We start from the raw sequence: 25,886 nt of genomic DNA on the forward strand, positions 1-25,886 counted from the left end.
CAAAATAGAGATCTATTTCTGAAAAATAGATTGCGCCATGCAATTCATCCAACAACTCATCTATACTTGGAATGGGGTATTTATTCTTTATTGATTTTATGTTCAACGCACGATAGTCCACACATGCGCATCGTCCCGTCCTCCTTGACCAATACCACTGATGACGAGGGCTACAACTAGGACGGATCCATCCTTTCTCTAGCAGTTCCTGAATCATCCTTTTGATCTCATCTTTGAATTACTTGGGATGGCGGTGTGGTGTGGTTATGACCGGCTTGGCTCTTGCTTCCAACTCGATAGTATGTTCAAACCCTTGATGAGGTAGTATGTTGGGAGGAATGTCTATAAAAACTTTATCATGGTAGCTCAAAATCTTCGGGAGATCATCATCCTTTGGAGGTGTCTGTTGCCCTTTTATAGGTTCTGCTGAAACAAAACAATGTGTAGCCCAAGCAACGTCATCATGCCGAAAAATTGCCTCCATCCGATGTGCAAAAACTTCCTTCGAACCCTCATTTGCCATTCCGCGGAGAACAACCTTCCTTCCATCAACAACAAAAGTGAAATCCATCCGTTTGAAGCTCTAAGTGTATTCATCAAGTGTCTCCATCCACTGTATTCCCAAAATAACCTCTATGTCATCAAGGTCCACTATGAAGAAATCCTCAGTCACCATGTGATTTGCCATTGTGATACTTAGTTGAGGAACAAGGTGTGTGCAGGGTAGAAGAGTCCCTCCGGCAACCTTGACTTGAAATCCTGCGTGTGTCTCTGTAGGTAGACCTCTTCGAATTACCAGAGATGAGTTTATGAAGTTTAGAGTGGCTTTGCTATCGAGCATCACCATAACCCTTTGTCCTTGAAGGGTTCCCCGTACACAAAAATTGTGCACCTCGAACTATCGGCTAGGGTGATAGTGCCTCTGTGTCGTACCAATGCTGCAATTCTTTCCGTACAGTTCAAACTAACTTGGTTGGTGTCATTGTGATGTTGGTTGTCTTCGAAGGGTATTTCTTCCTATTCGTCCTCATCAACGGACATGACCTCAATGTAATGGATCTTTCCCTTTCCGAAGCATTTGTGGCCAAGCTCCCAATGTCCCTTGCAGTTGAAACATAGTTTCTTCCTTTAGAGCTCCAAAAGATGGTGCTCCAACTTGCCAGATATGAGCAAAGTATTATAGGTGACAGAATAGGGTAAGGGTTGAATTTCAATGAAACCAGACAAACCAACTAGGGAAGGTCTTTCACTTCCGAAATGGCGAATGACAGAGAACTCCAACAGGAATTCACAGAACAAAGAAATAATCCAAATTGCATACCTAAAGACTACTTACAAGTCGTGCTTAAATACCCATCGAGGAAAACTTTCCAAGGGTGTACAAAGATAGCCGACAGTGACACAAACTACGGAAACAAAACAGAAATGAGTCTGAGATATAATAAATCAATTGGCCCATTGACAATAGTTTGATTAATGATATTTTTTTTTAACGGGAATATTACATTAAGAGTAGGAACTCTAGTACTTTTAATTACTGTTACGTTGTTACTTATGTTTTTGATGTAAATCGTTAGGGGTTCTGTGTGGTTGTCTATTGGTTTTCTGTTGGTTGTTCACCATTGTTGTAAAGGGCCAGGCCCCTAGTTTTGGTTGTTGTTATATCAAAAACATCTTTTTATTCATTCAAATCATAGATTAATATGCGCACGTGTTTGAATATATTAGACATTAATTTATATTAAAACTTATAAACACATATACACATTATATGAAAATATTCATATTAATATAAGTGTAACATTTGTATTAATAAGTTAACTTGTTTAGAATAAATAACTATACTAATGATTAGTAACTGTGCATTTATGTCTAGAAGATGCAATTTATTTACATGAAACAAAAAACAAATCCTATTCCATATTGAAGTAATTAAGGGCCCATTTGGTTACAAGCATAGAAATAGAAAATTAGAATGGAAAATAGGAATGAGAATGGAAATGGAGAATAGGAATGGAAAATGGCAATCCCACTCCTGTTTGGTTCACCAACCCAATGCATAGATTTGCCTGGCTGTTTACAATGACTTTTGGTCTCTTGTGCCGTCATTTCTATTGCTCAGAAATATGCTAATTCTCTCATTTCCCAAGGCCAAGTTCTTATCAAAGACAATCTTCTACTCCACTCCTAATATTACCTCAAAAAGTCTAATTTTCTGCAGTTTCAATATTGACGTGTTATAGTGAGCGAAGGAAATCATCAGGAGAAAATGATTTGTTGTCATTTTATTGCGAACAGTTTACGTCTGGTCTAATTTCTCTATGAGGCATTTCTATTTGAGTCGTAAATGCCTGACACAAAAGGCTACGTGCTTGTCGACACATTTGAGGAATTGGAAGGAAGAGAGGTCGCAATGGTGCTTTCTATCAACGTGGGTCCATCTCTGGCAGTCAGCCCTATTTTTCTCTACAGCATTTTGAGAGAGGGGAACTCAAAGCTGAACAACATGTCAATGTGGAAGGAAGAAGATGAGTGTTTGCACTTGCTAGACAAACAATACTCACACTGTGTTGCATGTTTTATTTGGCAGCTTGGCCACTAAATCACAAGAGCAACTAGAGTATTCCTATTCTCCATTCTGATAATAGGTATTTTTGGGAATGGACCTATGCTCATTTTGGGACGAAGAAGGAGAAGTCATGATCATATCTCCCCCAAGGCATGCACAAACTCATGCACCATCCATACATGAAGCACCTTTTCTGAATGAAGTAAATGATGATGTGGATTAATTCTCCATTGTTTTCACTCCTGTTCCAGTCTTGGAAGTCAAGACAATGACTCTTCCTATTTCTTTTGTTGCTCCTCTCATCCTCGCAAATGAACAATATGAGCATTTGGCAAATGTGTTTGAAGATTTTCGAACTCTTACAAGTGGTCAAGTTTCCCAACTTGATGTCAACCGACTGGATTGTCGTCGGTGTTTTTGTAGCCGACGAGATGATTGTTGGCGGTGTTTCTGTAGCCGATGGAGTGATTGTCGTCGATTTTGTAACCGACGGGTAAATAGTTTGTAACAGACATAATATTTGTGGCTGACGGACTCCTTCGGGAAGGTTCAACGGATAGTATTTATATACCGTCTGAGATCATTGTAAATCTTCTATCATTGATCATAGATCTTATGAAGCATAATGTAATGTTCTGGCATATACGAATAATCTAAAGAGTTCTACTGTTCGTGTTCCATTGTCTGTACGCATTGTTTTAATTTACCCGTACGGTAAACATTTGGCGTCGTTGCCCTATGAACCTAGAAGGTGGGAGGAATGAAGATTAATGCCAAATCAGCTTAACAAGGATCGAAATAAGGCCAAGGGAAAAGATGGAATCCATACTGCACAAGAACATTTAATTCTGGCATAGCAGGCAAAGCGCCGAAGGAGATTCCAGAAGATTGCCGACGGAAACAGGAGCCCGGAGGAATTGTTGGAGGAGACTCGACAGCGGGTGGAGTTGGTGGAAGAAGCACGGGAGGAGTTCTTGAATTTGTGTTCGCCGAGGGAAGAGAATTCAGACGAAAGAGCATCGACTCGCACGGCTCGGAGTGCTGAGGGAGCACGAGCGTGGAGTGACCTCTTCGTCCGGGATACACTTCCACTAGAGACAACTTCAGAAGATCCTTTTTCTTCACCAAGGCTCGTAGTTGTTGAGACCGCCTGTATTGAAGTGCAATCCGCCAGTGTGGGAGTGCAGTCCGCCGGTGTGAGAGAAAAGCCTGCTGGTGTGGGAGAGCAGACCGCCGGTATGGGAGTGCAGACCGCTAGTCTGGGAGACCAGTCTGCCGGTGCGGGAGTGCAGATTCTCGGTGTGGGAGTGCAACGCCACGGTATTGGAGTAAACAGCGCTAATGTTGCAGGACCGAGCAACGCCTGTTTACCAAAACCAATCATGATGGCGAGACCAAAAGAAAAACTGCCGAAGTTCAATGGCGATGGTATGGCCGATCTCATTCGACATTGCAAAACATGTGAAACGATCTAGAAGGCAAATGAGATAACTGATGAAGACGACTGGATGAGGCAATTTCCGGCCACCCTACGGGGCGTAGCAATTGATTGGTTCACTGATACATCCACAAAAGCTAAACAGTTGGGATAACATTAAAAAGGAGTTTCTAGCAAAATTTAAACTGTTGCGGGATGATAATGAAATTGTAGCAGAGATCTTCAATACTAAGCAGGGGAAGAACGAAACCATCCGCGTTTATGCCAGGAAATTAAAAGACTTGATAAACAAAATGGAAAGTAAACCGGCGGACGGACTTCAGAAAAGATGGTTCGTGGAAGGCCTACGCTCGAAGTTGCGGAGGAAAATGAAAATTGTGCCACCGTCGTCATATACGGAAGCTTATAACAGAGCAATGGACCTCGAAAGTGAGCTGAAGACAAAGAAGACAAAGACTAGCTCATCTGATTCGGATGACGACGAGCCTGCTGGAGGTGATAGCAGCGACGATGAAGAAAACAGTAAGAAGGTTCGTGCCCTACAGAAGGACATGATCCGCATGATGAAGGAGTTTAAAAACATGCAGAAGGAGCCAAAAAGCAGTGAGCTGTGGTGCACGGAGTGCAAGACCGACGGTCATACTGAGATAACCCCGACAGGTTATTGTTTTTTTTTTTAACACCAAAAACTCAAACTTTAAGGGTTAGACATTTCGTCAAACACTTCGTTGACAAGCTCTGATACCACTGAGATATTCCTCACAGGATGATTGCTTATTTTGACACCCAAACTCAGGAATTTGTCAAACCGTCAAACAATATGTAAGTAGAGTCCGATAGGCCTTACTAAATTGAAACGAAAATTGGTATCATTCTAGGGAACTTTTAATTATTAAATGAAAAAGCTGCACCTTATCAAACTCCGGCTCAAATAGAGAATAATCAATACAAAATATTATTAAGCAAACAAACTTCTCATTTATTTAACCCAAAACACTTGTCACTGATAAATAATTATAGCATATTTTGGAACCTGGGCAAGTTCGAATCGCGTCCTTGGACAGTTAGCGTTAAGCAGTCATTTTACAGACCCGCAAGGAGATCCTGTGATTATCTGCCGTTTCAAACAAGATTGAGGTCGTGGTCACCGCTTGGAAATTCACCTTGAAACTGGAATCACGTGGCAATATATCTTTATTTATGTTTGCTGAAATTAGTTACAGACTTAGCTAAATCGCGTCTTTGAAGGGAATGCCAGAACTGATAGATCGGAAGTTCCTAAATGATCTTGCAATATTCCGAATCTGCTGTAATACCCTCCACACTCTTGTCTGACAGAATCCGAGGCACTGCACGAACACTGGTTTGTTCCCAATCTCCAATGGAGGTTGCGATTTAATTTGCTGACTGTGACAATTGTTTCGAAAATCTTTGTGGTAGGCGTGCTTTGAAAATGCTCTAGTTATGATGTGAAACCCTGAAACCCGATCTTATGCTGTAGCCGCTCAACAACTCTCAACTCACGAATTTTCTTATTTAATGAATCCTCAAGACTTCCGCCCGTGATGAGATGGTCCAAAAGGGTTCGCTAATACTGTAAAGAAACAGCTTCAGGAGAAGTCAGGCAGCGGAAATTATCCTTGTAAAATTTCGAAGCTACTGTGAATTCCGTATTGGATGGTGCCCCTCTGAATTGTAACACATTGCCTTGCCCACCTTGCTAGCTTCAGGCATCTTAATTAAAATCGATTCTTTAATTCATCCACCATGAAATGGCTGAAGACCATCTCCAATGTGCAACCCTTCGGAAGATATCTCACTCCCTCAGTTATGCAGATCCAAGGGAGTTTTCGTTCCCAAAGACCAAATGGAATTTGCAGACCGGAGACCACAAATTGCTCCAATATGATAAATAGTAGAATCCACAAAATCGCTTGTCCAAATGGGAGCCTTATGTCCTCTATTTATTCACTTTGCTGAGAAGTTTCTGGAAGTTTTCCGGAATCATCTTTTATGATGTACTTCAATTATTAAACTTTATAAAATTAAATAAATAACTTTATAAAGTTAGAGTACAACCTTAATTTAATATTAGAACGAGTAGGCCCCACTTACTTAATTATTATTCTTCGAGAGCAAAATTGTAACCATCGGAAGACAAAATTGACCCTCTTCCCATAATCATTTGCCTACGAGAGTCGATGATAGGCAAATCCCCTGTTAAAGTTATGTCGCTAAAAAAAGGGACATGACACATACTAAAGGATCCTGTCCAAAGAATCAATTCTGCGACATTTGTCAAATCATGGGCCATTCGACAAAGGAGTGCCCCTTTAACATGAAGACAAGAGGATCTCCGCAGGTGCTTCTTACACAAGAGGTTCCCTGTCGGGCAGTAGTGGAAATACGAATAGTGCAGGTGCCACATCCAGAGGGTACAGGAATAATAATAGAGGGCAAAATAACAACAATGCAAACAATAACAATAATAATGGGAACCGAAGTCGAACCTAGTATGATGCCAACGGACGGCCGATCCTTCAATGTCGAGTGTGTAATTTGTGGGGTCATTTTGCGCAGGATTGTACAACGGCAAACACACTAAAATTATTATGCAGATGGTGCGGACCCGGCGACCATGAAGATGCCAAGTGCCCAAAGTCTAGAGTAAACTTGATCACTATCGGCACGGATGAAGAGGAGGTTCTGGCAATTACGCGAAGGCAAGCAAAATTGTCAACGGAGGAAAAGAGAAAATTGGGGGAAGCACAGGCGGAAATTGGAAAGGCATTGTCGGCCGAGACATCTCAGTTGAAGGACATCACCGACACCTTGGCAAGGAACTTCTTAAAACAAAACATTGTACGGAAGATCTTACAAACGGAGATACTAGTCAAGATAAGTGACCTCCTTCTCACAATGCCCCAGTTACGGACGACCATTCTGAATCATACACCGTTTTCGAAATCAACGGAGGACACAGGAAGGGACAATAGGGAAGTGATGACAACAGACCCAATGCTACTGGCACTCAAGTCCGAACGACATCTGGCAGTCGTCGAGATGGGGATTTTGGGAAACGTTCTGACAGACACAATTGTAGACAGAGGGTCCAGCGTGAATGTGTTGTCGGAGGATACTTGGAAGAAGTTGGGAAAGCCGACACTGTGGCCACCTACATTCCAATTGCTCACGGCAGACTAGCACGGGATCAAACGTTGGGAACCTTAAGGGCGCAACCAGTAACCATTGGTACGCAACCATTTTTATTGGATTTTGTGGTTATTCCATTGAAAAGAAAAGGATATGATGCTATTCTCGGACGGACTTGGTTGGTGCAAACAAAAGTAAAACATGATTGGAAACGAAATACCCTATCAATGGAGCGCGGAGGCAAAAGATTCATAATTGACGTGCACACACAAATGGTAGGTGAGGAGGCAGCATCGTCAGACTCAAAAGGTGAAGGTGACAGTGACGACGAAGGAAAGAGGAGAATGGAACCGAACGACGAAGGAGTATTGACACTAGAAGGAGGATCAAATGATGACGACCTAGACTCGGTGAATGGCCTTTACCATTGGCAGATAGAAGACTACGAATTGTTTCCAAGTTGTAATATTCTAAGGGTCGACGAAGGTGAGAAAAAAGAGGAAAATGAGTGTCTGAAGGAATACAAAGCAGCGAAAGAAGGAAAGGCGGTTACGCCTGAAACTGAGGGAAAGAACATAGTCCAAAACTAGAAAAAAGAAAGATCCCACCATTCGATACATAGTGAACGAACCACACAGGAAGAAAAGAATGCATCGTACCATAAAATTACTTGAAGGGTACCGATGGCAAGGAAATAAGCTAGATGCGGGACAACCGCAGGCATAGTGGGCGACGGAGGTGACACAAAACAGGCATAAGGCGTGGCATGACAAACTCAACAGATTTCAGCCGAGCCAGTTGGTACTCAAGTACAACAATCAAAATGAAAGCAAACAGGAAAGGTTTAAGGCAAGATGGGTTGGACCATATCAAATTCGGGAGGTCGACGACAATCGAGTGGTAAAGTTGGGTGTGTTGGATGGGCAAGAGGTACCTCACGCAGTCAAGAGATCCTACCGTGCCAAGAAGATGCCATCGCCATCACCGTCATAGAATGATCAGCTGATTCTCTTGTCGTTGTCGTTGCAAAATGGCGACGCATGGAGGCAAAATTGAGGTGTTATTTTTTTAAATTTTTTTTTTGTCAAAAAAAAAGAAAAAAAAATAATTTTTTTTTTTAAAAGCCAGTTCGCGGGAGGTGCTCCGCGGGCATCTGGCTGCTAGCACCTGTCTGTGGGAGGTGCTCCGCGGGCACCTGTTTGCAGGAGGTGCTTCGGGGGCATCTGTTCGTGGGCACTTATTCGAGGGAGGTTTTCGCGGGGTTGTCTTATTTTTTCCGCGGGCGGTTTTATTTTCTCTTTCCGCGAGCGGATGTCTTTTCGCAGCGTTGGTGTCTTCCCGCAGGCGATTGTCCTTCCGCGACTTGCCCTTGTCTGTTGGACATTGTCTTCCACAGCTTCTTCTCTACCTTCGGAGGCCAGCAGGAAATGGTGGAGTCGCTTCAGAAGCTCGGGCTAAAGATTGGAGAAGAGGAGGTTTCGTCCACCATTAAACAGGTAGATGCAAATGGCGATGGCAATGTGGATTGTGAGGAGTTTGTGATATTTTATGAGGATATTAGTAAGGTTGGAGGAGGGGCTGCTAATTTGGAGGAAGATCCAGAATTGGCAGACACTTTTGCTGTTTTCGATGGAAATGGCGACGGTCTGATAACTGCTGAAGAGTTGCAGTCTGTTATGTGTTCGCTAGGGTTGAAGGAAGGACGAACAGCTGGAGATTGTCGAATTATGATCCGCCAAGTTGATAAGGATAGCGATGGAATGGTGAACTATGCAGAGTTTAAAGAGATGATGAAGAGTGCTTTTGCCAAGAAGATAAGATTCATGGAGTTTTCTTCTTGTGCAGAAGTGTAAAATTTGAGCTTGCACCACCTGTAAAATATGGTCATGTAAAATTTGAGCTTGCACTGCCTGTAAAATATGGTCAGGGAGAAGGGAAAGGTCATGGGTTTGAATCTTGCAGGGGGTTGTGATATTACTTATTTGGTTTTCAAAATGGTCCTGGGTTCGAATCTCGGGTTGTATAGATGCCCTATAACATGAATTGAATTTAGTTTGATGGCTTCAAAATATTTAAAAAAAAAAAAAAGGGCGATAGATTCAAGTTGTTCGGAATGAGTAGCAGATGATGCCAAAGGGAAGGGGAAGCATCAGTGGTTGCCAGAAAGAGTGTAGAATCGGCAGAAAATGGCAGAAACAGTGTGTTCCATACAGTTTTGTGTGGGTTGCTGCCCCTCAACCCCGCCAGGGGCGTTGCCCCCTGGACCCCTAGTCGTTGCGGGTATCAGTCATGAAGTATTACCAGTTGAGAAGACTTGAAGCTGCTGCAAGCATGGAGGGTCTATGTACTAGAGGCACTAGGAGTAGGTGTTGGCCAGAAGGCTATCTTGGTGGATGCGTAGAGAGCTCGGGAGGAGCTAATCATCCAATTGGAGGCAGTGCAGCGACACTTGGCTCAGGGTACCGAGGAATTGAAAACAGAGAAAGCAACACAGGTGGCTATCAAGGTCAGCTTCATTGAGGAGACAGTATTGTGTTAGCAAAGGCTACAGATGTAACGGGATGAATGTGGAAGTGATGTGATAGAAACAGATTTCTCTTGTTGTAGTCACTCTGTTAACGTATTTTGTTTGTTAATTTGTTTCAGATATTTTGTAATTGTCGTCCAGAGACGACTTTTCTTTTTGGGGGGATGGTGTCAGCCGACTAGATTGTCGTCGGTGTTTCTATAGCCGACGGGATGATTGTCGGCGATGTTTCTGTAGCCGACGGAGTGATTGTCATCGGTGTTTTTGTAGCCGACGGGTAAATAGTTTGTAGCAGACATAATATTTGTGGCCGACGGACTCCTTCGGGAAGGTTCGGCGGATAGTATTTATATCCCGTCTGGGATCATTGTAAATCTTCTATCATTGATCATAGATCTTATGAAGCATAATGTACTTTTTTGGCATATGCGAATAATCTAAAGAGTTCTACTGTTCATGTTCCATTGTCTGTATGCATTGTTTTAATTTACCCGTACGGTAAACACTTGATACATCCTTGATGGGTTTTGAGCTTTTCATTAGAGTCCTCTCAACATGCTCCTATGCCTTCAACTGTGCAATCTGAATCTTGCTTAGTCACAATGGAGATACAATTTGGATCAGTGTCAATGGTCTCCATTGTACCTGCTTCCACGGATGAAATTTTCAACTTGCCCACATGGTTGAGCATAATAACAAAAAAGAGAAGAAAAGTGGTTATACCTCTATATAATCTCCCTGTCAAGAAAACCAAATCCAAATCTTTGAAAGATAAGATTGTTTCAAGGATTTTGGTAGATTCAGAGAAAACCAAATTTGTTGAAGTTGTTGAGCCCTTGGTGGACAAACTTGTTGAAGAACTTACTCGTTCTGATTATAAATTTACTAAGGCTGAAATCGGGAAATAGTCACGTCCAAGTTGTTTACAAGATGTTCAAGATGCATTAGCTTATGTATCAAAGAGCAATCATGAGCTATGGGAGAAGAAAAATCAACTCAAACAAGAGGTTTCTTGCCTAAATGAAGTCATTCAGCAATAATCTTCTTAAAGTGTTGTTATGTCTCAGACATCCAAGGAAAGAAAGCTGATTGAAGCTACCAAGTCTTGGATAGGAGAAATCATCTTTGAAGGAGTTCAAGCCATCACGGAGATATTTGCAGTTCTTAGGTGTGTCAAAGAGAAGATTGAAATGGAGCAAAACTAGATCTCTTCTTTGACTCGAGAAGCAAATGATTTGAAAGAAATCCTCAATAATTGGGATGAAATTGCAAAATTTGACCTAGATGCCTTGGTCTCATGTGACATTCTTCCATTATGTAACATGTTCTTCATATTTCAAGGACTTATTGGCTACAAAGAAGAAGCATTGAGGAAGCTGATTACAAAGTTGAAGGCAACCCTTGGAGATTGTCAAGCGGTTGAAACAGGTATTACTTGTGATATGGAACAAATGGGATGCCAAGTTCTTGATGAACAAGGTAATCTCACTGTAGTTGAAAGGGTAAGTTCAGAATATTCAATCGGGATTCACGCTGATGTATTCTGAAGACTTTGGTTCGCACACGATGAACAAGTTTGTCTTGTATAAATCCTCGGCAAAGCACTTGTTAGATTCTCTGGCAATAAATTCCAAGGTTTTACAATTAGCATATGCAAATGCAATGAGAATTGAAGCCATATCAAAAACAATGGAGATTGTTGATCTTCCTACAGTGCGTGATGTCATCGCCAAGTTCAAGGCACTGAAAAACAACCTTTGAGATTGTTATTTTTTGTTTGTATTTATGTTTGTAGGTCTAAGAGGATGCATTACGTAAAAAATGTAATTATATGTAATGTGAATTGCATGTAACCCTATAAACTCTCTTTTAGTTAGACTATGTCAAAGTTGGTTGAGTTGCTCCCACTTTTTCCTCCATCTTTTTCTCAACTCGTATATCTATATAAAGGAGTGCCCCCTCATTGTAAAAATCATCTTTTGTTGTATGCAAGAAAGCTCTACCATATTTGTGCAAGTATAACTTTGATTGTGTAGCATGAATTTGGGAGAAAGTGAATAAAAGAAACAATTGGATTTGAAGCTTTATCTAAAAGCAATTGTAATAGAGCAAATTAGAAGCGTTGACTGCAATTTGTGCCTATTGTCTTTGATTCATGTTATTATTGTGTGTTCAATAATACAGCATAGTGATTTAAGAAGCAATCGGAGCTGAAGCTTTGACTGGGAGCGGTTTTGGTAACACATAGACTAGGAGTTTTGACTATAGCTTGTATTACCATCTCAAATTCATGAAAAATAGTAGAATTCCCTACTTCTGGAAGTCTTTGGACCTCAATGTTAGAGGTTATTCTTATAGAATAGGTTAAAACAGGACTTAGAGTCAAATTGGTATGCTTTCAGCTAGCCTTTGAGTTAGTGTTAGTTTATCGGTATCACCATTTACAACTTTAGATAAAAGTGTAGTTTGAGGTTTCATCTTGCCCATTATTCACTCTGCGGGTAAGTGGATTCTTTCCTGAAAGTTAAGAGAATAGAATAGTGGTAACACCCCTTACAAAATCTCTCAACTTCTTGCTTACCTTGAGTTGATCCAAGGAACGATGAGAAGGGGGAGTCTTCCTTTTAAGGTAGGAGAGACTCTATCTCATACACTGTGGCTAGTCATCCTATTTTGTGATTAGATTTTACCCAAAATTGTTGGTTGCAAAATATCCACCCAACAAATACTTCTAAAATTAAAAAAAATTCTGCACTTTCTATCATGACCTCTAAGATTGGCCAACTATATAACTAATCATCCATAATTTGAGAGATCCTTTTTAATAGAGGCTGAACCATCATGTTATTTTTAGTATTTTTCGACAATATAAGAAAAGATACAGAACTCTAATCCTTATTTGACTGAACCAAAAAAGGAATTATGGGGATCATTACAATTTTTGAATAGAAGTAGCATGGATGATAGAAGAGAACAAAAAAGCCTCTTGCATGTTGTAAGGATAAACACTAAAAAGCCACCAAAACAACACATACAAGAAAAGCATATTGGTTATATCATCAAGAACAATAATTATTAGCTGAAAAACTAAGATGTGATAGTACAAAGGAAAAGAAGTTACAATTGCTGTTCAGATAAATAGAGTTAGTTTGTACTTTTCAAAAGACACACTTTATCTTGTAGTAATGTGGAGTGAAGGAGGGGCACAGTGGTTACACTTGCATGAGAGAGAATTAACATACCTTTTTGTCAATAGCTTGCACACTATCACCAACACCAATACTTGAAACCTAGAAATCAAAATTTGAGACCATGAGCATGTTGAAACCCTAAAAAAAATCACCAATATGCTTTGTGCATGAAAGCATTATTTTATGAAATTGACTTAAACTTTTAAACTTATGTATGTTTGGTGACTAATGCAATTAAAAGCAGACTTAAAATAATGTATAATATTTCAATAAGGAAATGTTGGAAAATATCAGTACTTGTTCAATTTGCATTGTTGCATTGAAATTCTTTTAAGCTTATTTTCCATGAGAACAAAGATCAAGAAATCCCCAAAACTAATACCAACATGCAATTAGGCTCATTTTTTATTCTTTAAAGAAAACCTAAACAACACAAATTTCTATCCAAGTTTCCACAATAATTTAGATTGAATAACTTCAAATAGAAATAACTAAGATAAGATATGATAGTGACAAATTAGAAAGCTCACATGAAAAAAGCCCTCTTAGTTTTCAATACAATCTAATTTGGGGATTGACAATGTACTTCATTCTGCATCATATTCATAACTTATCTTTTGGGTGCGATGATTTTAGGGATGCCTCAGTTTGCTTTCAGTAATGATTTTGATTTTGGGTTTTTGTGAATAATATTAAAATTATTTGAGAAGTTTGGTGAGCATGTCCTTATGCAAGTTATACCATAGAAATATTCTCAATTTGCTAGATTAACATGGTCATAGAAATATGCAGTTTTAGACACTCTTTGTGTTGTTCTTGTATCCTAAAGCCGTGCAGATTTGAATGCATCCTATTTGAATCCAAGTCTTAGCCACACTATTCAAATAAGGCTGATTTACACATATTCTAGATTGTTGATTGGCACCTAAGGTTTTGAGGGTCATTTTTTTATTATTCTAGTATTTCTAAGTAAATTTATTGTTGCTATTTTTTGTTTGAACCTTTCTTGCCAAAATTGGGTAAGAGTTTTGTAACTAAGAGACTAATATTGATTATTTTTTACAACTAGCTATACCTAACATGTAATAATGATGATGTATAATATTTTTTTAATAAAACCAGCTATTATAGATGGTTTCCTAATTTTATATAGCAGACGCATTCTTATCAAACCAATAGAAAAACTTTCTGTTGGGTGGATATTTTGCAACCGACAGTTTGTTAAAATCCAATTGCAAAATAGGTAGACCAGCCACAACGTGAGATAGAGTTGCTCCTACCTTTAAGGAAAGGCTACCCCTTCTCACTATTCCTTGGATCAACTCAAGGTAAATGTTAAGGCCTAAAATTTGCACCCAACCAGTTTCAATGAAAAGAACTGGAAATTTCAGGTAACGTTGAACCACTCATAAGCAGTGGGATTTTCCTCTGAAACTGAGTGGATCTCCGAGTTATAGGCCAGCTCCTTGGAATAATCACCTAAGCTTTTGTAACTAAAATGAAATGAACTTGGTAGGAAAAGGGAGAAAGATGTAGAAATAAACCTAAAACAAAACTTTATCTAATAGGTGGTGCACCAAAATCTTACAAATACTAAACACGTAACTGTTAACAAAATAGTGAAACTTCCCCTATTGATCAACACTTAAATCCTATACTGACTTGCATTAATATTTCATAACAAGGCCTTGATAATGAGAGTTAAGAAACATGAAAACTGTATATGAGCAATGTTAGTATGCTAATAGAAACCAAATTTAAATAAAGCTTCTACAAACTAAACAAAATTCATAAACTTCAAGATAGACTAAGATGAACTCTCAATTGAGAATATGAGCCATTAATGGACTCTCTCAATGAGAAGCTCTCTTGTTGAGTGGCTTTGTCTAAATAGATAGGATGTATGCTCAATATGCTTCCAAAGGCTTCAATGGATGATTGTGGATTTTTGGTGTGGATAGATGGCTTTAGTATGGATTTGGCTCTCAAAATAGCATTATAACTTTACTTCATGGATTGTGTTATTTTGCAAAAGGGAAGGATCCAATTTATAGGCAAGAGGCTTGAGGGTTTGAGGGCTAAGATGCAAGGATGGGAAAAAGCTTATGGAGGGCTCAGATTGCATGAGAGGAGAGCACATAGATTGTGCTTCCTTATAGCCAATCAAAGAGTGACACATGTCACATGGTGAGAGGATGGAGGAAAGGGGAAGGATGAGTCAACAAAGGAGGCTCAAGGGATAAAATCTTCATAAAGACCCTCATAATGACTTGTAAGAGCAATAAAAGGGCTTGTAAGAGTCATTTATGACCTAGTGGACTTCATAAAGTTTTATGGTTGAGATATTTTGAGGGTGATGAGAGCAATTTCGACTTGGTCTTGATTAAGAAGGTTTTAAGCTTGTTTAGGCTTGTGCAAATGATTAGAGGATGGATTAGGATGGTTTAGGATTAGCTTAGGGATAGGCAAGTGGATGGTATTTAATGAGGGTGGGTGAAGGAGGAGATATTTGTTAACTTTGGCTTGGGTTAGTAAGTTTTAACCCATGTTTAGAGAATGTGACAAGGTTAGGAGGGGATTAGGATTAGGTTTAAAGACATCTTCTAGAAGAGTCTAGATTTTGGATGAGGATAAAGACTTTCTAGAATAGTCTAGAATTTCCTAAGATGAGGATGAAGACTTTCTAGAAGAGTCTAGAACTTCTTAGGGTGAGGATAAATTAGATTTTTAGGAAATAAATAAAGTTTTATTTATTTCAAGGGTTGGGATTGAGGAGATATTTATTAAAACTTTTTTAATAAACATGAGGATTAATATTTAATTTTAATTAAATATTTTGAGTTGGGATTAGGGGTAGGAAATGATGAGATTAGCCTTTAATCGAAATTAAAGAAGGATTAGAAAATTTTGAAAGAGGTTATTGGTCATAAGGAAATTGGCCAAGTTTTGGGCAAAAAATAAATTTTTTATTTATTTTAGGATTTTTGGTCAATTTATTAATTAAATAATTAATAAATAAAGAAATAATGTTTAAATAAGATTTAAACATTTTTGGGAGGGGTTCCTTAATTAAATATTTTTAATTAAGATAAAGGGATTTAATGGCATAAAAAATAATTAATTAATTAATTAAATAATTAATTAATTAATTAATTAATTAATAAATGATGATGTCATCAGGACTTTTTCAGAAAATAAAAATACTTTATTTTCTAAAAGTTTTTAGGTGTCTACATTTTGCCCCTCTTTGATGTGATGCCACAAGTGGCATGGCATCAAAGATAAGAAAATAAGATGCCCAAGGCTAGAGCAGAAGAGGAGAGAATGGACTGCAAGATGCCCCCTCAAGAAGGTAGCGGGGAGAGAAAGCGAGGCTCGATGGCTTCTTAAAAAGTACAAGAATCTCAGATGAGCAAGGAAACTCAGATTGGCAAAGAGAAGGGGCTGAATTAGCTCAAACTCTCACTATGGGAGAATGATAAAGGAGAATCAGATGCACAAGAGGAAGCAAGCTTAAGACTTTAGGGAAGGTGGAGGATGAAGGAGCGGAGCGCTATAAAAAGGAATCCAGGATAGGGAGATGGATGAGGGGATTATAAAGCTAATGCAACAGGATTTCAAAGAGTTAGATTGGTGGAAGATGGGTTTCGGAGATCCCTAGGACTAGGATTGTGGATCTCGAAAGATGAGGCTTGGTGGATTGATTTGGATTGGTGGATCCCTAAGACTAGGATTGTGGATCCCTAAAGCTAAGCGTGAGGAGTGATTCAAAGAGATACTGATGCATAAGCTGGGGTAGGAGCAACAGATGTAGGATATGGATGGGGAATAATGGAGATGAAGGGAATCCATTGAAGCTTTTTGAGCGGGGGGATACTTCAAAGAGAAGTACCACCATGTAGTTGAGCATTAGATTTGCTATAGGACTGTTGGTTAATTGCCAGGGTTACCAAGAACATCAAGGCCTTTTTACCAACCATCCAGAGGACTAACGAACTGACTCAAAAAAAAAACACAAGGATTGCCCCAATATCACACATGAATCCCAGAGGAAGCAACGTGGAAACGACACTAGGTAACCCACCAGCAGAAAAAGAAAACAAGCAAAAGACCTGATCAAGACCTTACGCTCTAATTGCCCCATTCGCAGCATACCATGATATGGAAGATCGTGGCAACCTTGAGGAGGGAACAAGGAGATTGCTTGGAAAAGATTTTTCAAGACCCAAAAGGGAAGATTCCAAATCAAAAGAAAGCGAAAATCCAAAAGAGAACCGTTTGCCAACGAGATGGGTAGGACGAGGTACTAACGGACCAAGATCAGACATGAGGAAAGCTATATCCTACAAGGATCTATCGGAGAGCACCTAAGCTGATGGATCTGGATGGGTGATGCGTCTGGCAAGCTGAACTAAGAAGGATAGCACTTTGGTGACAGGAGATCTAGCTAAAGGATGCATTGGAATAGCTAACCAAGGGTTGTGCGATGTGTGCAAGATGCTAATCAAGGAGGAACGAACACAAAAGCTGGATAGATACAATGGTACTAAGCTAAAGAGGATGTACAAGCTGATGGACCAAGATATTTACAAGCTGAAGCTGACCAAGATAGTTACAAGCAGGCAAAAGCTCAGGATGATAGGATAGCGGGATGGTTCGATGTTGTGCAAGATGCAAAAGCTAAGGGTGGGGTGATAGCAAAAGATATGGATTTGGCAGGATGCATCCAATGATGATGAGAGATTTTGTGACCAAGGATAGCTAGAGGAGTAGGATGAGATGGCTGGATAGGATTGTAGATAGCTAGGATTATGATGGATATAAAGAGATGACATTGGGTTTGCATGAGGATAGCCTAGAGCTAGATACCAATGACAAGGGAGGATGGACAAGACAAGATCTCCAAGGAATATAGTGCCCCCAATCAGAAGATAACATGTAGAAGGAGGTCTTATGATGGATGTGATAGGATTGAAGCTAGGATGGAAAAAGCTGAAGGGGCTAGAGAGATGGATGATAGCTGAGATGATTAGCTGAAGCTGCATAAGATTAGTGGATGGTGTGAGATGGAAGCTAGAGGATGGAGGATAGGTGGATAGATTGGAAGATGGAGTTGGATGTCAAGAGATGACCAAAAGCATGAGGGTGATAGGCTAAGCTGGGGATGGTGGGATTACACATGACGCTTGTTTGCCAAGTTTTCATCATGGTACTTGTCCAAGGCACTTGAATTGCCAAGTTTTCACCAGTGGACGCTTTATTTTTCTTTTCTTTTTTGACTTTTTGACTTTGGACTTAGCTGGAATGATTTTGGCTTTCTTCAGCTATTTTGGCTTTTTTGGGATTTTTCACTGGCTGTTGGAATGTTCAATTTTGTTGCTAGCTGTTGGTACACCGGATGTGTGATTTATGCAATAGATCGGATTAGATGGGATTGATGGTAGGAGATGGAGGGATGAAAATGCTGGAAAGGAGCATGAGATGGGGATGCTTGCAAGAGCAACATTGGCACATGTTGGAACGGGTGTGAAAAGAGCATATGGGGGATAGATGGTAGATGCGGGCGTGATGGAGGATTTGTGGAAGCGTGCTTGGGGATATAAGCACCCAAGATGGAGTTAGGAGATGGGGGACATGAGTCACTAGATGGGGGATTAGCAATGGTGGATGCCCTTATGCATTGGGTTTCAACTTTTTTCTTGGGGATCCACATGGTTTTGGATTTTCTTTTCATAGGCTTTTGCATTGTTTTGCATTCTTTGATTGGATTTTGCCTTTTTGGAGTATGTCTTTTAGAATAGACATATGATTGCCTAGGATGTGGATTTTTAGCTTTATGCATTTTGAAGTTGGCATTCACATTGCTGTGGTAAGCTTTGGGAAGATGGTTAGGAGAAGCTTTGTGAGATGGAGAGGATATGAAAGAGCATGTAGGGGGATGATGATGGATGATGTGCCCTGATATGTGCCTTTGTTGATCTTGCATAGGAATGGATGGAATAGGATTTTTATGATGGCTAATAGGAGGATGGAGGATGGTAGATTTTGGGACATAGGGACCCAAAATGGATTTAGCGGATGAAGGGGGGATATGGTAGGTTGTTTTGGGTTGCAAAGATGGTGGAGGGGGGATGACATAAGATTTCTTGAAGAAGTGATGGGAGGCTGGCATGGTGGGCTTGGAGATAGGCTTGGTTTGGGGGTGTGGTGTACCAACACCTTTAGATGGTGAGCCTTTGGATACATATCCAAGACCATGAAATCCTAGATTTTTTTGTGCAATAATAGGCTCTCTGATTCCTTGCTCTTGTGGTCCTAAACCTTGACCTTGATAATGCCATCGATTGAGCATTTGAACAAGCTGAGGAAACTTTTTGCTTGCAGAAAATGGTAGAAGTGATTTATTAGGTGTATTGCAATGGGGAGATACTGTTCTTAATTCTTCTGCTAAGAGAGGGCCACCGTGGATGAATGTAAGTGAACCAAGAGGGTAGATTATAGATGGTGGAATAGCTTGGATAGGTGGTAAGATGGAAGCATGGAGCGGGGGGGATGGAAGGATAGGATCTTGATGTAGCTGGTGGGATGACAAGATATCTTGTAGTGGAGGAGATATGGCTTGAGGTTTTGGAGATGGAGGAGATGGTGACTGCACTATGGATGGAAGACATGGTATGATGATATCTTCATTTATGCTTTGGGGGATGTCAACATGCTTTTGGGCAGGATCTTGATAGGATTGGTTTGGAGTGGATGGTGCGATAGGAGGTGAAGGGATGGATTCTTCAAAGGCAGCGGATGGATAGATGGGGGATTCAGTAGTGGAGATGGGTGAGTAGAAGATGGATGCATAAGGGTCATTACGAGAGATTTGGGAAATGCTTGGAGACGATGTGGATAGGATTTGGAGGGATTTGATAGGTGGTGGGATTTTGATGCTTGCGGGAAGTGGAAGGATTTTAAGCAATTTGATGGATGGTATGGGGATGATAGCTATGGGAGATGGAGGTGATATTATAGATGGGGAAGCTTCATCACTGACTACTTCACATGGTTGGATTAGATGACATGGCTTATCGACTATTGGAGGAAAATTTTCTTGTATTTCCTCTAGGAGATTCCTTGGAGACTCGTGTGTCAAAGGTGGAGGTAGATTGACAGGAATAGCTAGTGTGATGGGGGTGGAAGATTGGAAGCTTGGTTGATTGGGTGATGGAGGGGAAGCTGGAATATCAAATGGCATGACTAGATAGTTTGGAATAACTCTTGGATTTTGGGGGATGCTTGGGGGAATGTTTCTAAGGCTTTCAATATACCCGTCATAGTCAACAAGATTTTCATCATCATTGGAATAGGAGGTGGCGGGAGCAAGGACAATGCGACCAAACACATCATGATAGGATTGGTACTTCATGCTTTGATGATGAGTTTGATGGGGATGGGGTCTTGCGTATGGATGAACACGGAAGCTCATGGTTGGATTTGGGTTAAGCACAGATTTTGGATTAGCTGATGAAAGATTTCCTAGGGAGAGTCAAAGTTGCATGACAAACCTAAGGAGGATTGGCTAGAGATTTTTGGCTTTCCTGTGGATGGAAGACTTCAAGGGCATGCTGTCAAAAAGTGAGAGTTTTGCTTTCCTATGCGCTGGATTGGTGGAGATTGTGTCAACCTAAGGATAGACTAATGATCCTATGGGCATGACACGAGATTGACCACTTGTGGATCCCAACCTTTAGCTCAAGGTGATGAGGGATAACAAGTGACAAAGCTAGATTACCCTAGACAAAGCTCTGTCAAAGGGATAACCTTGGTGAGGCTGGTGGATTGGTCGGATTGATTGGATAGCAAATTCTAGCAGAATGACAACAACTCTCTAAAGGCTTGGGTGTGATTTTGGATTGGGTTGCTAGCTGGCTGGGGGGGGGGATGATTTGGAGAGACTTTGGATTTGGGATTGTTCTAAAGCAAGGAACTAAATAGATTTGGTTGCAGCGGGGGACCTTGGATGATTTTCTGATAAGGCAATGACTACGCGAAGTATGCCTTGAGCTGGGAGATTTCTACTTTTTTGGGATTTTGACCAAAATTGGCAAACATTCATTCAAAAGCTATGAACAAACAAGTAGACAAAAGTTTGGAGCAAGCACGTCAAACACACCAAAATCTTAGGAAGCTTTTTACAAGGATAAAATTTGGTTTAGCTAGGGAGTCCTCGATATACACAAGGTATGTGAGGCCCAAATCCGTAGATGAAACCAAAAAGATGTCACACAGCCGAGAGGAGCAGTAACCCACTTCTCCTCTTTCACTTCTCAAAGGTATAAAGTTCCTTGAGGCTTAGCCCGAGTGACAAAATCTTGAATCCAAGAGAGGTGTCTTTGGATTCACCTCCCGATTTTTATACTCCGCCGGAATGCTGGAGTTGAGGTCGTCCCAAGGGGTGATGAAATCCCCAAGCAGGCCTCCTAAAAAGTGTAAAACAAGACCACATACATGATCTTGGGCTTTAAAAGACACGCGTTCATTCCAATTGATGATTTAAATTTTGTAAGCTATGATTGAAGACACTTGTGATTATGGCATACAATGTTCATTCCAATTTGACAGCGTCATTAGCATAATGAAAGTCGAGAGATCGTCAACATAAGAAATGCGAGCACCATTGAAAATGCGTCAAAACCATGCGATGTTCATTGATTTTTAGGCATTCAAGATTGAGTGTGAGTTTATTTTAAGACCAAAACAAAAATGTGTGAGATTCGATTTCAAGCGCGCGCCCGGAGGCCCTCCACGTCAAAATTTGTCCAATTTTTATGCCCAAATGAAGTGTGAGCGAGATTAATGCGCATTCAAGGAATTTTCTAACTTAGAAAAACCACTAAAAACCCAAGTGAGTGGAGTTTGATTTTAGCAACATGCATTCAAAGACAAGTGATTAAACATTCAAGTTTTTTCCTTTGAGCATTCAAGATTGAGATTTTGTGTGTTGTTTTAAGAACTTTGAAGTGCTTTGTTTTAACCTTAGATCATTCAAGATTGTTTTTGGACTCAAAAGTGAAAATGACTCTTTGGACTTTGCTTTTTATTCAAGATTTTGTGTTCTAGTTTGCATGTTTTAAGCCCAAAAATGATATTCCTAGATTGTTTTGATGCATAAAAAACCTAAGAAACATTCAAGATTTTGCAACAAGACATTTGTTTGGAACAAATAACAAAGTTTTTAGGACAATTTTTAGCAACCATTTAGGACTCTTAGTTTTCATGAGATTTTTTTAAAGAACTTTAGTGTGCACTTAGTGTTGATTTTGAACCTTTTGAAATGGAAACTTGAAGTTCTTTTTAAATTCCCAAAAATAAAGTGTTCCTAACTTTGCATGAATGCATCTAAAACCTTGATATTGCAAGGATGCAAATGATTAGATTGGTTTAGTTTCACTTGTTAAAAGATTTTTTCTTTTTTGCAAATTTTTAATTTTTTAATGGATTTAAGTATGATTTGGGGGTTCATTTTAAGCACTAAAAAGAAGTGTGTATGATTTTGCTTCCTTAAAAAAAAATGGCCAAGATCTCCCACAAGAAGAAGAAGAAGAAGTAGATGGAATAAGAAGAATATAGACAAGAAGAAGAAGAAGAATTCCAAGTGCTTTGTCCACCTATAAGTTTGAAAAATCTGCAAATACTATGAGATAGACTATGAGTTCCTTTGTCTTCTTCATACTCATGTGGACCTACAAAACCAATTTATACAATCCTACCAATCACAAAAACAAGCAAAATTAGCCAAAATCAGCAAATGACATACAAAACTTGACTAAAAAAGCTAATGAAGATGACCCATGCGGGGTCCCACCGGGCGTGCCAAAATGTATATGAGCAATGTTAGTATGCTAATAGAAACCAAATTTAAATAAAGCTTCTACAAACTAAACAAAATTCATAAACTTCAAGATAGACTAAGATGAACTCTCAATTGAGAATATGAGCCATTAATGGACTCTCTCAATGAGAAGCTCTCTTGTTGAGTGGCTTTGTCTAAATAGATAGGATGTATGCTCAATATGCTTCCAAAGGCTTCAATGGATGATTGTGGATTTTTGGTGTGGATAAATGGCTTTAGTATGGATTTGGCTCTCAAAATAGCATTATAACTTTACTTCATGGATTGTGTTATTTTGCAAAGGGGAAGGATCCAATTTATAGGCAAGAGGCTTGAGGGTTTGAGGGCTAAGATGCAAGGATGGGAAAAAGCTTATGGAGGGCTCAGATTGCATGAGAGGAGAGCACATGGATTGTGCTTCATTATAGCCAATCAAGGAGTGACACATGTCACATGGTGAGAGGATGGAGGAAAGGGGAAGGCTGAGTCAACAAAGGAGGCTCAAGGGATAAAATCTTCATAAAGACCCTCATAATGACTTGTAAGAGCAATAAAAGGGCTTGTAAGAGTCATTTATGACCTAGTGGACTTCATAAAGTTTTATGGTTGAGATATTTTGAGGGTGATGAGAGCAATTTCGACTTGGTCTTGATTAAGAAGGTTTTAAGCTTGTTTAGGCTTGTGCAAATGATTAGAGGATGGATTAGGATGGTTTAGGATTAGCTTAGGGATAGGCAAGTGGATGGCATTTAATGGGGGTGGGTGAAGGAGGAGATATTTGTTAACTTTGGCTTGGGTTAGTAAGTTTTAACCCATATTTAGGGAATGTGACAAGGTTAGTAGGGGATTAGGATTAGGTTTAAAGACATCTTCTAGAAGAGTCTAGATTTTGGATGAGGATAAAGACTTTCTAGAATAGTCTAGAATTTCCTAGGATGAGGATGAAGACTTTCTAGAAGAGTCTAGAACTTCTTAGGGTGAGGATAAATTAGATTTTTAGGAAATAAATAAAGTTTTATTTATTTCAAGGGTTTGGGTTGAGGAGATATTTATTAAAACTTTTTTAATAAACATGAGGATTAATATTTAATTTTAATTAAATATTTTGAGTTGGGATTAGGGGTAGGAAATGATGAGATTAGCCTTTAATCGAAATTAAAGAAGGATTAGAAGATTTTGGAAGAGGTTATTAGTCATAAAGAAATTGGCCAAGTTTTGGGCAAAAAATAAATTTTTTATTTATTTTAGGATTTTTGGTCAATTTATTAATTAAATAATTAATAAATAAAGAAATAATGTTTAAATAAGATTTAAACATTTTTGGGAGGGATTCCTTAATTAAATATTTTTAATTAAGATAAAGGGATTTAATGGCATAAAAATTAATTAATTAATTAATTAAATAATTAATTAATAAATGATGATGTCATCAGAACTTTTTCAGAAAATAAAAATACTTTATTTTCTAAAGGTTTTTAGGTGTCTACAAAAACATTCACAAAACAGTCCCAAAACAGAAGACACAAATTACAACCTACAAGTAAAAGCAAAAACTGCAACTAGGTGATAACTAGGACAGAATGATAAGGAATCTTAGAATTCACTTAACACTGAATCAATCAGATATTATTCACACAGTAACAAAAAGGACTTAGGCTAGATTTTAAATCAGAAATATCAGTACATGAATCAGATATGTAATGTTCCTGTTATAACATAAATCATTAATCAATCTATTGTTAATGGGCCGATTGATTTAACATATTTCGAACCCATTTTTGTTTTCTTTTTGTAGTTTGTGTCGTCATCGGCTATCTTTGTACACCCTCAGAAAGTTTTTCGACGGGTATTTAAGCACGGCTTGTAGGTATGCATTTTGAATTATTTCTTGGTACTACGAATTCCTATTGGAGTTCTCGTTTGTTCGCCATTTCAGAAGTGAAAGATTTTCCCTATTTGGCTCATGTGGTTTCAGTGGCACTCAACCCACACCCTATTATGTTGTTCCATGTAACACTTCGCTCGGATCTAGCAAATCGGAGCACCATCTTCTAGCAAATATTAATTGAATGTTTTTATGTTCATTCTCCATTTGTTGTTTGAGTTTTATCTTGGTTCTATTAAGTGTTTTGATCATCTTACTTCACATGACTTCATCTGCACAATGTCACTGGACACAGATACCTATACCGTACAGACCACTTTGATCTTCCATACAGCCTTGCTTACATCCACCATATGGCCTGTTAACTGATATAATTATTTATAATTTATAATTTAATTACAGAGAAATTCCTTGCAGAGAGCTTTTCGAAGGGGTGGAAGCATTGTCAGAAAAGAATTAGGCAGGGCATCACCACCATTGGACAGACAGGTAGAAGACCTAGCGATTTGAAACAGGACACATCTTTGGAACTGCATGAGTTGTTAATAATTAATTTAATTTAATTAATTAAATTTAAATATAAACATATTCTTAAAAGATTTTAAATTATCTTTCGTCGTATTATTTTTAATAATAATTTATATATGTGCATTTGAATATAAAACTGTTTTGGCATCTTTATATTTTAATAATTTAATAAAATGATGTTTTAAAGTACTTATAAGATTTTAATAATTTTCGAATTATAATAATATTTTAGTTATTTTCACCTTCCAACTCCGTCATGAACATCTCAAGTCCTGTAGCTGAGGTATTGAGTCAAGAAACTTGACCTTCTGTGAAAGTTGGAAAATCATCAAATACGTTTCCCAAGTTTTCACATTGCTCTGTTGTGAGGATAGGAGCTGCAAATGAATTGGGAAGTGCCAACATGTTCACTTCCAAAACGGAAATGGTAGGCATGAATATAGTGGAGAATGAATCCACATCATTGTCTATGACATCCAAGAAAGGTCCCTCCTGAGTAGATGGCTCTCGGTTATTTGTTCGTTGCGGGGGAGATATGATTATTATCTCTCCCTCTTCATCTTTGTCTTCTTCATCAAATTCTTCGTTTGATTCTTTAGTTTGCATGGGTGCTTGAGAAGAATCTAAAGGTGGTTTTGATCCCTTTTCGCCTTTAAGCTTAAACTTGAGAGTTTTAGCTAGCCCTAAAAAAGATGAACCATCATTCTTTGTAATC

General features: G+C 39.1%; 1 protein-coding gene across 2 annotated transcripts in view; it reads right to left on the reverse strand.

The window, feature by feature from the left end:
- The window catches only part of LOC149577752 (uncharacterized), a 282,798-nt gene that overhangs the window by 124,750 nt on the left and 132,162 nt on the right, over positions 1–25,886 (reverse strand). For both annotated transcript variants that reach the window (XM_089825533.1, XM_089825524.1), the window contains one exon: positions 12,930–12,977. In XM_089825533.1, the coding sequence (XP_089681659.1) occupies positions 12,930–12,977 (48 nt within the window). The remainder of the gene's footprint in view (positions 1–12,929; positions 12,978–25,886) is intronic.

This window comes from Cupressus sempervirens, chromosome 1, assembly GCF_028749045.1.
Source record: "Cupressus sempervirens isolate cs-2001-9-10 chromosome 1, ASM2874904v1, whole genome shotgun sequence".
Classification (NCBI taxonomy): Eukaryota; Viridiplantae; Streptophyta; class Pinopsida; order Cupressales; family Cupressaceae; genus Cupressus; species Cupressus sempervirens.